We start from the raw sequence: 15071 nt of genomic DNA on the forward strand, positions 1-15071 counted from the left end.
TCTCTTCTCCTTTTGATATAATCTTTTGACAAAATAAAGTAAAGAGTGCAAAGCTTACTACGGGTTCCCAAAAGTAAAGCTGAGTATCTGAGTTGACAAGCCATTGACCAAGGACTAAAATACTTCACATCTTCACTCAAAATTCATGAAGGTCATCATTCTTTGGGACATCACTCTCACCATGATATTCGGTAGTACCAAAAGATCAAGGCCCCTGTTTAACAAAGAGGGAGCTTCAAAGGTTGCTTAACCAAGGCATTGTAGTAGAGTTGGAGAAATTGATCGTGAGTATGGTCAAGTCGTTGGAGAACCAAGGCCACAAACCAACCACCATTTTAAACTAACAATTTTCTCTTTCATTTGCTCAACACAGGAAGAAAAAATGCAGGGTTACAAGTCATAAGGAAACATCGCAAAAAGGAAGATCTCCAAAGTCTTCAAATGTTTGGTGTTTCATCTCATTCTACTCGCATTTTGCCTATCAATGCGAGAATTTCGTGCAATACGCACCAATTTGAATTCCGTGCAACAAGCACACATCCTTTATTCATGGGCAATACGCACCATCCTTTGTTCATGTGCAATACGCACCTGTCTAAATTTCGTGCAATACGCACCAATCTCAATTTCGTGCAACAAGCACACATCCTTTATTCATGGGCAATATGCACCATCATCTGTTCATGTGCAATATGCACCTGTCTGAATTTTGTGCAATACGCACCAATCTGAATTCCGTGCACTAAGCACACGTTCTTTATTCATGGGCAATATGCACCATCCTCTGTTCATGTGCAATACGCACCTGTCTGAATTTCGTGCAATACGCACCAATCTGAATTCCGTGCAACAAGCACACATCCTTTATTCATGGGCAATACGCACCATCCTTTGTTCATGTGCAATACGCACCTGTCTGAATTTCGTGCAATACGCACCAATCTGAATTTCGTGCAACAAGCACACATCCTTTATTCATGGTCAATACGCACCATATTCATGTCTGAAGAAATACGCACCAACATTCATAGGTTATACACACCCTCTTCACATTTTGGGGATACATCCAATCTTAGGACAATGCGTCTTATTTGGAACTCTCAGGGCAACACGCTTCACTTAACATATTCATTCTAGGGTCATTCTTCCTAGTTCAAGATTCTCATATGTTTTCTTCTTTTCTAAAGGAAACATATTCTTCATGGGTTCTTCATTTTGTTATCTTGAGTTTTTGAGTTTCAACAACCCACTCAAGTTAAAACATGCACTTAAGAATGATCCACCAGCCGCCAAGACAGCATGAAGATCGATCTCAAAGATAATGCACAGAGCAAGTGAAAGATCTAGACAAGATTCTAAGAAGATACATCAATTAGGGATCTTGTAACATTATAATGTAGAGAGACATAGTTCTCTAACTTTTTTTTTCTTTGTAATTATAGGCAGTAGATGATGACAAGCAATATGAAGCAATCTTTTAGCCGTCTTTTCTAATAGTTTCGACTATCAAAGTTTCTCGAGCTACACTGATCTGATTTCCTTTTAATCAAGGATATGTAGGCAACCTCTGAACCAAAGTTTGGTCATCTTTTTCAAAATGGCTTCATCGGAGTTTGAAACAGTCAAAAACTAGCCACTTCGTTCACTTTCTTTGCTTGAAAACTCTTCATGTTTCCAAGCAAAGAGGGGCATGCTGTGAACACCTAATTTTTGACGTGTTTATTTTACTCCTATAATATTTTTAGTAAGGAATTTTTTTTTTATTTATTTGAATTTTTGGTATTTGTCTTTGTTATTTTATTGGCTCAAATGACCCAATTTTGTTTAAATTGGCTGATTTAAATCAATTCTGATGGCCCAATTGATCTTGACCCGGTCCATAGAAATGGTCAAGATTGAATATCAACCATTCATGATATTTTGATCCAAGGGCTGTTATTGGACCCAAACAAAAATACAAAACTCTAAAAAATTAGCATTTTTCTTTTATGTTTATTTTAGATTTTTTGTCCCTTTCTTCTTCCCCTTACTACCATGCCGCCGGCCGCCCACCGCTACCGCCACCACCGCCCGGTGGCCACCACCTTTTTGGCCGGAATTTTTTTAAAAAATTTACCATCTTTTCCTTTCATCCTCCTCTACCTAAATCTACAAACCTTTCATCCATATCAATAGCCAAACTCCGTAGATCTAAGGAAAACCAAATTTAATTTTTACTTTTTCCTTAGATTTATAAAGTTCCGGTCATTCCCATCCCAAACCCTTTACATAAATGTGTAGAGCTCTTCAAGGGCTATCATTTAATATAAATTTTAAGTTCAAAATCCATCAAAAAATTTTCGGCAAAGTTTTCCGGCGACCTTCATGTACCCGGAAGTTATGTCAATCTTTTCCCCCTCTCAATCTTTATCCAAATTCATCATTATCTTTTTTCGTTTGACCATATAAGTCGTTTGATGTCGGATTTATGTCATTGATGTTCTTTAAGTTTATCATGTTGATGATTTGCTTGAAGTATTATTATTATTTTTTTATTTCGATTTTTATGTTTATTATTTATTTATTTTGACTTTTTTTTCTGCATTATTTTGTTGTGTTTGATCTTTAAATTTGTTTAGATGTTTAGATTTTGTGTTAGTGGGTCAATTTGTTTGGGTCTTGATGAAATGGGTCAACATTTGGGCCTATTTAAAATTTTTTCAGATGGCCCATTAACTATTATTCAAACAATGAATAAAAGAAATGGGTCATCTAAATGACATTGGGCCTATTATTTTCTGATGACCCATATAACTATATTCAATTAATGAATAAAGTAAATGGGTCATCTAAAAGGGCAAAAAAATATTCAATTAATCTGATTTTTCTTAAAACAAAAAATAAAATAAAAAAAAAGAATTTCATTGGCCATCTTGGGTGGCACCTTGGGAAAACAAAGAGTCCAATACATGCATTGGCTCTTAAGTTTTCAAGAAAGGTGGGATGTTAATGTTGATCACCTATTTAAACCCCCTTGGGGAAGAAAGAAAAAGGAGGATATAGAAAGAAAATTGCAAAAAAAAAAAACTTACTTAAAAAATTTCTTCTTCTTAAAAAAAAAAAAGAAGAAGATATCTTTATTGGGTTGTCTTGGGAATTCAATTAAATTTGCTCCTATATTTGCTTGTCATCAACTCTAGGTATTTCTTTTTTACATTTCAATGTAATCTTTATGTTATTTTTATGTTTTGTTTTTTTTGAAAAATTGTTGATATTTTTTGCTAAGCTTATTATGATTCTCGTATGATTATGTTTATCCTTATGTTACTTTGTTTGTATATTTCTATTAGTTTATTATTCTATAGTGTTTTTCATATGATTATGTTTATTATGATGTACATATATATTATTAATCATTTTTAGCTTAAATTTTAGCTTTAGTAAGTAAAAAAAAATAAAAAAAGAAAAAAATTAAGTAATTAAAGTATAACAATTGCAAATCTTTTAGGTTTTCGGTAATTTTTTTTTAAGGAATGAACTTAAGAAAAAACGTAAAACTAGTCATTTTTACAAAAGGGTTTAATCTGGTCATTTTTGCAACAAAAGAAAAAATGTAAATCTGGTTATTTTTGTAAAAAAATAAAATCTGGTTATTTCTGCAAAAAAAATGTAAATCTGGTTATTTCTGCAAAAAACAAATCTGGTTATTTCTGCAAAAAATGTAAATCTGGTTATTTTTCAAAAAAATAAAATCTGGTTATTTCTTTAAAAAAAAAATAAATATGTTTTTTTAAAAAAAAAATCTATTAAAAAAATATTTGAATTGATTATTAAAGTAAAAATACAAATTTGACTAACTTGACTTAATAATTCAACAATTAAAAGTTTGCTATTTTGCAATCTTCTATCAAATAAGTCAAGGTAGTCATTTATATATATATATAAAAAAATTTTACCAAATTGGTTATTCCTTAAATTTTTATCAGTATATAAAATAAAAAATAAAATAAAAATTTAAACTAGTATATCATTAGTTTAAAAGAGCGTTTAATTGTAATTTTGTAAATTTTTTTTTTCTTTTGTTGTCATTGTCTAGTAGTAAAACTTTTTTTTCCTTTGGTAAAACCATAAATATAAATGCTAGAATTTTTTTTTATAATAATAAATAAATAAAAACTAATCATTTCTTGGTTTATATGTTGCACCATTTTCTTTTATCCATCTATATCGTTATTTTTTTTTTTGAGTAATTAATTATTGTGTTTTTTTTTTAAAAAAAAATAAAACTTCAAATACCATCATGTGTTCGGTTACGATCCTTGGTGTGTATTCTTTTCTAAAAATAAGGGTCTTGTGTGCGGTTACGCTCTTAGGCCAATCAGTTTTTTTTAAAAAAAATAGTAATTAATTTTTTTCCCCCTTTTATCCAAATTAAATAAATAAATTATTTTTGTCAAATATAAGTTAATAAAGCGACCGTGCTAGAACCACGGGACTCGGGGGGTGCCTCATACCTTCCCTCCGGTCAATAGAATTCCTTACCCAATCTCTGTTTTTCGTAGACCAAAACAAAAAAAGTTTTTATTTTAAATTAAGAACTATCTGGTGACTTGAAACACCTAAAAAACTCAATTTCCAGTGGCGACTCTAAAAAAAATAAATTAAAAAAAAATAAATTAAAAAACCCGTCATATCCTCAACAATTAAAACATAAATAAAATAGGTGTGACAATAACAATGTTGGAATTGACAATAAATCTTCTGCGCCAACTTTTGAGCTTCTATGATAGTATCTTTCAGGTGTCAAGGTGGAAGAACATTGTCTTTTATCATGTTGATAATTAACATAGAATCTCTTTCCAAGATAAGATTATCAATACTATTTTAAACATACCATTTAAGTCCACAAAGAGAATTGTCTTATCCAAGCAGCCTTGGCTTTAGCTATACTAGATTACTAGTATGTTGAAGTCTTTGGAGGAAAAAGTGAAGTCCTTAATATCTTATTTACCTTTTTCATATAATATATTTTGACCATAATATTTTTTGTCATTTTTGATAGGCTGTGTTTACAAAAATCATACTATTTAATCAAAATATTATTAAAAATATATTTTTCCTCTATGAAATATTAATAAGTCTCATAATTGTCATATGATATAATATAAAGTAGTATAGCATAATCTGATTTCCAATTATGAAATTGGGTAATACGTAATGTCAAAATTCAAATATCCAACATGGTTTTACTATTTTTTGATATAACATTATTGCAACTAATTTTGAAATTACTTGCATAATATAAAAAATTTGACCACTCTTATAATATAGCTAATAATTAGTTTTCTTATTAATTAAGACTTATCGGTCTTGATTAACTAATATGTTCCTTATTTTTTCATATATCTGCATATTTCGTACTATTTTTAATAGGTGTGATGTGCTTAAATTCTAATGCTCAAATGCTGCCATAATTATACATAAATAAGTTAACAATTTTATCTTGAAAACATTACACTACTTCAATTTTTTTATATGGATTTTGTCAATTACCTCAAGTGTAACATGTTTGACATAGCCAATTTCTACGATGAAACGGGATTAGACAAGTTGACAAAACATTATGTAAATGTTATTTTCAGGTTCAATTTATTTTCTTCTTACCAGATAGTGAAAAATTTTTTGCCTCACATATAGAATTTATGGCTAACTTGAGTTTAAAAGATCATTTTAAGTATGTTGTGTTACCAAAAACAAGTTGGTTCCATCCCAACATGATTTTTCAAACTTAGGTTAACTTATTTAATACTATTTCAACATAGTTATTGACTACGTCAGTATTGTAGAAAGAAACAAGTCACCAATTATGTGTAACCGACACAATCTATATAAAAAGAATAAAATCTGCTGTTTCCATGAAAAAATAGTTAACTAATTTATATACATAGTTGTGGTAGCATTTTTCAAGCATATTATACCTATTAAAAGTAATACGACACAAGAAACTAACTGAAGAAAAAATAGTAAGTATTATATATGGTTGTTCCAATTAGTTGGATTTTGTCAACTACCTCAAGTGATAACACACTAGACATAATCAATTTCTACGATCGAACGGGGTTAGACAAGTTGATTAAATACTATGTAGACGTTTCAAGTTCAATTTTTATTTCTTCTTTCCTAATAGAAAAAAGATTTTGCCTCACATATAGAATTTCTGGGGAACTTTAGTTTAAAAGATTATGCTAGGGTTGCGATGGCACCTAGAACGTGTTGGTTCCATCACAAAGTTTTACAATTTCGACATACTTTTTCAATCCTAGGCTCCTTAGAAACTATGCATATGAGGCAAAATCGTTTCACAATCAAGCAAGAAGAATAACATGTAGCCTATTGCAACATTTGCATAGTGTTAACTTATTTAATCATGTTTCGATATAGCTATGGATTACGTCAAAATTGCAGAAAGAAACATGTTATCACTTGAGTGTAATTGACACAATCGATGTATAAAGAATAAAAAATGTGTTGTTTCCATGAAAATTAGTTAACTTGTATTTATATAATCGTGATAGTATTTTCAAACGTATTATAGCTATTAAAGTAATAAGACACAAGCAAATAACTGAAGAAAAAATAATAAGAATTATATAATATGATTTCAATAAGTTGGATTTTGTCAACTAAATTTTTTTATATAAGCGACTAGTAAATAATATTATAGCTTCTCTATAATAACTAACACTACAAGTTCGAATTACATTATTGTATCTAAAGAAATAAAAACAACTAAAATGTATCCGCTAACACTTGAACTTCTGGAAATGCTACTTTACTGTGTCTTCCAAACTCTTTCCTATTCCTTGGTTGTTTTGCTTCTTCTAGACAATCTGATGTCTTTCACAAGTATATCATCTAGATCAGCCCCGTCTTCCTGACCCTTGAGCCCTTTCACGCTTAACGTATGGTTCCTTTGTTGCCAATGCTGAAGTTGTATCATCACCTTTTTGGGCCCCAACCTCTTTGTTCTTAGCAGGCCTCCCACGACCTCTTTTTTTTGGTTGCTCCAAATGCACCACATGTTGAGGATCTTGCTCCTTTTCCTTTTCTTGGTGCTTCTTATGTGTATTTGATGAACTCCCCCTTATCTTGCTCTTCTCTTTTCCCTTTGCATTCGAATTTTCACTGTCACCTGGAAGCAAAAACCGTCCTCCATCAGTCATAACAATTTCCCCCCTTTCACACATCTTCTCCAGATGATGTTTCAGCATTGTCGTATGAGCCCTTGGCAAACTGTCGTTATTTTTCGTAATAAACTCAGATATCGATTCTTCTTTACAACCCCCTTCTTCGTTCAATGCTTGCAATGCCTTTTCAATCATCCAAGTATAAGGAGGATGATCGGGAGTAGTCTGAAGATCAGACAGATAATGATGAAGCTGTTGTTGAAGAGTCAAATTTTGAGTCTCTGATAATGGCGCATTTGGTGCACTGTTGGACATTTTGACAATTCCTTCTCTCAATTTGTCCATGGCTTTCTCTATCTTCTTCTTCTTCTGTAGCAATTTAGGATTTTCACAAGTGTTAGACACCTTAACTAAATACTATGCAAATGTTGTTTTTAAATTCAATTTAGTTTCTTCTTAACTGATAGTTAAAAGGACTTTGCCTCACATATAGAATTTTTGGGAAAGAAATAACCAATTTAATTTAAAGAAGATTTAATATTAATTACAACAAAAAATTAAACACACTGGGACATTAATTATTTCAAGAGCAATCAAATTCTTGAATTATTTGGCAAGCAAATCAAAACAAAGCCGATAAATAAAATCTAGTTATGATTAGTCACTACAATCATTTGATTCCAAGAATCATTGTTTGATATTCGAGAGTCTTTTTTCACTCAAATCAGACCACAAATGAAAATAAAGTCTTTCTTAAACAAACAACAAAAAGAAATAAGTAATAAAAACAACTCATTCAAAGTAAAAAAACAGACATCATTCAGATATATAAATGAGAAGCAGAGTTAAAGATTAGACCTTCAAATGTTTCTCCTGCCGTTGTATATTAAGAGTCTTCCTCAATGTAGGTCTTTTTATTTCCTTTTATAGGTGAGAATTAGGGTACAGACAGTTAGGGTTGTTTGAATGGACTTGGCCCATAAGGCCGATCCAACTCAATCTGTTATTAGGGTAGGATTGGGATAAGAATTTTAAAGCCCATTTAACTTTTGGGCTTATAATCCTGACCCAAGTAAACCCTAACATTGAACCCTTACATATACTAGATTACTACTAGTACATTGAAGGCTTAAACCTTTATATGGCTAAAGTCATTCCTTTGTGAAAATTTAACTCCCTAATATCTATTTACCGTTTTTATATATTTGAACTACAACTTTCGTCCTCCTTACTTAATTAGTTTTAATAGGCATTCTTTTCATACACAACCTTTGGAAGAAGAATTTTTTTTGAAAGGATCTCATTTGATCCATATATGCTTATAATACTGCTAAACTTCCTTTATGCCTCAACATTCCACAAAATCTCGCCACAGAGAATTTATTTGAACTGTTATTCATCAACAAAGACTTGTCCTAATAGTTTTGATCAACAAAAACCTTAACTCGTTGTTGAATGTGTTGATAGACTTCTTATAGGAATATTTCAATAGAAAGTTTATTATTTCAATGTCTATTTTGTCTAAATTGTCAAATATCAGCTATTTTAAACTAGAAAGATCTAAAATAGAAAGATAATAATACAATGATTTCAATTGTGTCCAATTATCAAACCGGACATTAGTACGACTATTCTTAATTTTTCATCAAATTTTCTGGTCAATGTTCCCTCTATCTCAAACACAAGCTTCCAAGTGTGTGCCCCTAACAAGTAATTTTTTTAATTCTAAAGTTACACCCAAAGTTAACAAATAATACTTTGAAAATATCAAAGAGAACTCTCAAGCGTAAACCCTCATTATCTTTAGCCAAACAAAAATCAAATCACAAAACACAATGTTTACTCCTCTAATGTTCTTTAAAGTTTCACAAAAACCTTGGAAATGATATATGTAAATCATAAATTTTCACACTTAGGAGGTGTGATTAAACAAATGAGATAAACTCAAACCATCTGGCACGTTGAAACTATTTCCGTTGAGGTCAAAAATCATCATTTTGACTTCATCAGCAAAACATGAAAGATTAAGCAAATCAGCTCCTCAATTACTATTTTTGGAACCATTTCTAATAAAGAAACTTTAACAGCATTAAAATTCTAATTCTGTAAATTGATCTTGAAAAAAATAGACAATTCAGCATGAGCATGTTTCAACATGTCATGTTCTCAATTGTAAGAAATTCTTTAAATAAAGCCTCCTTTATTTTGACTTTATCCTCCTTTAAATTTATTTCTTTAAAATATTTTCCAAGATTATTTTATTCCATTTTCTTCCTCTTCATCATCTTTAACTTCAAATTCAAAAGTACATATTCTGAATAAATAAACTCTCAAACCTCTTTCACAACAACCTCTTTCAAATTATGATCTTTCATGCAATATTTCAAAAATCTAAAAGGTCTTCTCCTAAGAAAAATTTGATTACTACACGACAAAAGAAATGATGCATGATTAGGCTAGTTCTAGCTAAGTGCTTCATATTGATAGTGCCATGCACCCCCAAAAAAGCTTGATTAACAAGAACTCAATCAAATCTTTTATAAATTGTGACACCAAATATTTAAGATAAGAAGCTCACATCAATAAAACATCAGAGCTGTTGGACATATAAGTAAGCAAACCTTATCAACTAGTGGCACAATTATGTCAGTAGCGAGCTTGGCCATTACAAATGGTCTCAAATTCAGTCATATGTCAGCCTAATCGATGTGGATCAGAGTTTAATTAAGTTTAGAAAAATTTCGATAAGGCAAGATAAACCTTAGTGCTAGGTCTAGGCTAATTCCAAGTGGTGGAGCAAGGAGGTTATCCCTGTTTTAGTTACATCAGTACTTTCCATTTGAATAAACAATTACCAATGAAATTATTTCCTTATATATTTGAGAAAGAAAATCAAGGAATGAATGATTTTTTTTTTCATAATTTGGTAGAAGTGAAAATGATAATACTGAAGAAACCATTTTACAATATTTATTGCTAATGAAATTGACAAAAGAATTCCAAACAACTCAACCGATCTCCCTAACACTTTTTTGAGAATAATTACCAAGCTTTAGTCATGATATTAATATTATTATAAGGAATCAAAGAGGATGAGCAATTGATTGATATGATGTTTAACCACTGCGATAAATATTGAAGAATCTAGTAAAGATTGTGAAGTGATCAAATAAACCTGAATGATCATTGAGACATATCACAACTTACACATAAAACAAAAAGATATTCACTAATTATAACATGAAGACCATCTAATAATATTTATGTATCCAAAATTAAAATGACTTATAACCTCATTGTAGGCTTCATCGATTGTGCTCCTTTTTGTACATCTTCAGAATTTCTAAGAAGGATATTTACACATGATCGTCTTTTTTAAAACGTTCAACACGAAGTTATACCAAAAATATTTATTTGTGAACTTATATTTCACTATTTATATGTATATCTAATTATCTATATTTGTATGCTTATAAAAAATTGAGACTTCAATAGATATGTTGTTCGAATTTTTACATTTTCATACGTGCATTTCACATTAGCTAAAATTGTGATAATGCTTAAGTAACTCTTAGAAACATCATTATTTACTTCTGTTCATTGTTTAACCCTTAAATTAATTAGTGAGCCTCGTTATTTTCTCGTACAGGGATGTTAAGAATGCAATAACTTTATTGTATTAATCATAAGCTCATTATTTAATTGTTATTAAACAACAAATTACCTACCAAATTTTCTTTCGGGATTTTTATTTCAATACTTCAAATTCACATTAGAAACTAAAAACATTTCAAAATACACACTATTTCTTGTTCTTTTGTCTTTATATATTATCTTTGTATGAAATAGTGACGAAGCTAAAAAATTTATTAAGGATATTCAAAAATTAATATATATCTCAAAAGAAGAATTCATGAAGAATGTTTGGATGATGGGTCAATGTAGCTATGCCACTGATAAGACAAGTGCTTAAAATACAAAATTTGTTATACTAATTATCATGTGATATACATACCATGCATGTAAATAATTAAAAAATATATAATTATTATCAAAATGAGAAGGCAGGAGAAGGATCTTTACTTTCTTCACAAAGATGACAACTTTTTCAAGCTTGATTCTCCTCTACTTTTTCTCTCTCACACACAGACAACATACATAAAAATACATGTAAACATTCTGCTTGTAACTCTCTGTTTATGTGCGCATGTTTTTCTGGATAAAATCTTACCCTATTAATAGATATTGGATCTCGATTACTTTTGTAGTGGTTCCTACTTCTGGTAGGATTAAGCATCCTATTTTAAGGGGCGAAGCTATAATGGTGTCAGAGTGTCCGATTGGATATCCTTTGTCGGAAAATTATATTGTACATATAAGTAAAATGGTACTTCAAATGACTATTTAATGTATTTTGGACACCCTGAGCCCAACAAGCATGTATAGCCCAGTGATTCTTGGGGCTGTTAAAGTAGCGCTTAGGGAGCTGGGGATCGCAATTTGGATCCTCACCGACAACATTTGTCGTCCTTTATGCCATTTTTAATATTTTAAAATAGAGTCTTTTTTTAGTTACTTTCTAAATCTAAATAATACTTGAATAATCTATTATTACAAATAACTAAAATTTAATATTATTTGATAAAATAATCCTCAACCTTGAAATTTAAGATAAATAATAATTAAATAATCTATTATTACAAATAACTAAAATTTAATATTATTTGATAAAATAATCCTTAATTAGATATAACTTGAAAATTTAAGAAAAATAAATTAAAAATTTTAGAAGCCAACCAGAATTTAATTGATTTGACTTTTTTTTTTAAAAAAAAAAATTAAACTTACTTTGTCGTCGCCGCTTGAAGCATAAAAATGATGTTATTCTAACTTGAATTTTCTCTTCTTTTTTTTTGTCTGATCACATTATATAAAATGAAATATACACGTTAAACTTAAGTATTATGTAGTTTAACTATAATTTTTTTTGTACATTTGTTCATAAAAGAAATTTAATTATTATTATTACATAGTTTGATTTTTAAAAAATTTGTACACACATTCGTCGTTTTCTTTTAGTTAATGTAATTCTTTGACACCCTTCGTAAAATTCTGGCTACATCACTGCCTATTTTAGCTAGATTATTCATTATGTGCTTCCTCTTTCTCGTATGACTTCTTTATAAAAGGAAACTTTATATAATGGTTTCTTGTCAAAAAAGCAATCCATCCACCATTTATAATTTCTAATTCGTGTGGTTGATGTTCTTCTTATCTCAGTTGGATTTAGTCAGAAAGGAGTTGTATCAACGTTGATAGCTACATTTAGTAAATATAATAGCTATATTCATATTTTTTTAAACTATAGGTACATTTTGTAAATACAATATAAATATATGTTTTCTTTGAAATACTGCAAAAGATGCACTTTTTTTCATGTTGAAGTCCGACTATATCTGAACTCGCACCCCATAAGCTTCCATTCAGAGGAAACCGACATTATCTCCAAGGATGATAAAAAGAGCAATCAAGAGCAGTTGCAGCAAATTGTCAGGGCAATGTACAGTAGCTCTCCGTATTAATGATAAGAAAAATAATGTTAGGATGATTAATTAATCCCAATAATATAATTAATAAATCTTATACTTCTGTACTATTAAAGGGGTCGTTTGATAGCTAGATAAGAAATAAATTATTCATAATTTTTGTATTACTTATACAACGTTTGGTAGGTAGATAGGAAAAAAAGTTATTCATTTGTAAAATTAATATGACTTTTGGTTGACAATTTAGAAACTTGTATAACTAATACATTACTAATACTAATCCATACATTACTAATATGTGTATAACTCTAACCAACCACCGAACGCCCTTATAATACAAATATCTTGGGACATGATTGAGGCTTCACTATTTGCCCTCAAACACTCGAATCCTGAGCCTTCATATATAACTTCAAACCCTAAAGCAGGATGATCCAACTGTCACATAATATCGAGACAAGGCAAAATTGATTTTGGGTGAGTTAACCTCTGTTGGATGCCCTTTATGCCTGGCAAACCAGAACATATGCATATTCAAGGGGTTAGACTCAGAATTTAAAGATATTGTCACCATGCACCTTATTGGCGTGATCTCAATTATCTTGTACTAATTCTAGTTTTTAATGTTGATCTCCAATCTTATTCTCTATTTTACTGTTCAAATATGGAGTCTATTTTTTTTCAAACAATCAACTCCAATACAATTCTTTATTTTACTTCTCTAAAAAAAAGAATTTTTTTTCTCTTTCCGCAATATTATATTATTATATGTATTTCAATTTATTTTCCTATTTCAAATAATCACCCTATAATCTATATAATCTTCATGCAATATAAAATTTATTCTTATCAAAATTTTCATTTAAAAAAAATATTTTATTCTAAATATCTAAATACATGTAAACGAACAATTCAAATCAAAATGAGATCATTGATGGTTACACGAGTTAAATCTGGGGTTTCCCTAATATGATGTTTTGATAATATTTAATCACTTCCGCACCCTTGTTGGAAGATAATCTATTACTAAAAATGTGTAAAATTATTCTTTGATTTTCATATTAAATATTATTTCTTTGTTTCAGTTATCCTATTAGTTATTGTTACTATTGTTCTTTTCTAAAAAAAAATTGTGCATCATTAAGGAAGCACATATTTAATATCTTTCAATTACATCTCAGGACACATAAATGCGACCTCATCATTTTATTGATTGACTTTATCTTAAAGGCAAAGTTGCAACCTTAATTAATGTTGGGTTATTGCCCATGGCCTAATCCTACTTGAAAAAGGATTGAAATTATTCTCTTTATTGTGTTTCCAATTCTATTAGGAAAAGGATTGGAATGGTAATCCTATTTGTAGTTGGTTTTGGTTTTGTAAAGAAAAGCACAACTTTATAAATAGAGGATGGTCTTGAGAGAATAATTAATTGTTCATTGGTATTGTCTTTGAAAGACATTACAACATAAGAGAAGTTCTTGAGAGAGCTTTCAACAAGAGAAAAGAGAGAAAGAAAAGGATTCTTTTGTTGCAGTCTTTTTCTCCGACCAGCAACGTTCAGATCGTGTTTCCCGATTAACTAACAGTTGGATCGGGCTAAAATTTTGACTAAGTGTTCCTGACATTTTGGTGGTTGATTTTAACGGTGGAGATCAGATTCGGAGGTCAGAAAGATCCTGTTTTAGGCCCCGAACAGAAGCTGGGTTTGGGTGGTGTTTCTTTCTATTTATCTTTTGTTGGTGTAGCTATTGTTTGTTCTCTTTTGGCACTTATTGTGTAGCCATTAGAAGAATATTTGTAACCCTCTTATTGGTATAGTGAATCAGTTCGGATCTTGTCGATCCCGTGGTGGTTACCTTCGGTTTGAAGGGTTTTTCCATGTTAAACTTGGTGTTCTTTATTGTTAGATTTTTCTCGTATCAGAGCTAAGGTTTTCTATATGGAGGGGAATATCAGTAAGATGGTATGTCTAAACGGAAGAAACTACAACATATGGAAAAACAAGATGAAAGATCTATTGTTCGTGAAGAAGATGCATCCTCCGGTTTTTTCTGCTCATAAACCCGAGAATGTGACCGATGAAAATTGAGAATTTGATCACCAACAAGTATATTGATATATAAGACAATGGGTTGAAGATAATGTTCACAACCATATTGTGAATGAGACACATGCTAGAACATTGTGGGAAAAGTTGGAGACGCTTTACGCTTCAAAAACTGGCAATAACAAGTTGTTCTTGTTAAAGCAATTGATGACCTTTAAATACAAGGAGGGCAGTCCTATTCTTGATCATATAAATGATTTTCATGGTATTCTTGATCAGCTATCAGGAATGGCTGTTAATTTTGATGAT

General features: G+C 30.3%; 1 protein-coding gene across 1 annotated transcript; it reads right to left on the minus strand.

Annotated features, from left to right (window-relative positions):
• Positions 1–6899: 6899 nt before the first annotated feature.
• LOC114074308 (HMG-Y-related protein A-like) lies at positions 6900–7511 on the minus strand. Its single transcript, XM_027912165.1, has one exon. The coding sequence runs from the start codon at positions 7509–7511 to the stop codon at positions 6900–6902; it is 612 nt and encodes a 203-aa protein (XP_027767966.1).
• Between the last annotated feature and the right edge of the window lie 7560 nt (positions 7512–15071).

This window comes from Solanum pennellii, chromosome 10 (assembly GCF_001406875.1).
Source record: "Solanum pennellii chromosome 10, SPENNV200".
Classification (NCBI taxonomy): Eukaryota; Viridiplantae; Streptophyta; class Magnoliopsida; order Solanales; family Solanaceae; genus Solanum; species Solanum pennellii.

Coding starts and splice junctions, on each gene's coding strand:
- LOC114074308 (XM_027912165.1), bottom strand. CDS start 7,511: ATGGACAAATTGAGAGAAGGAATTGTCAAAATGTCCAACAGTGCACCA.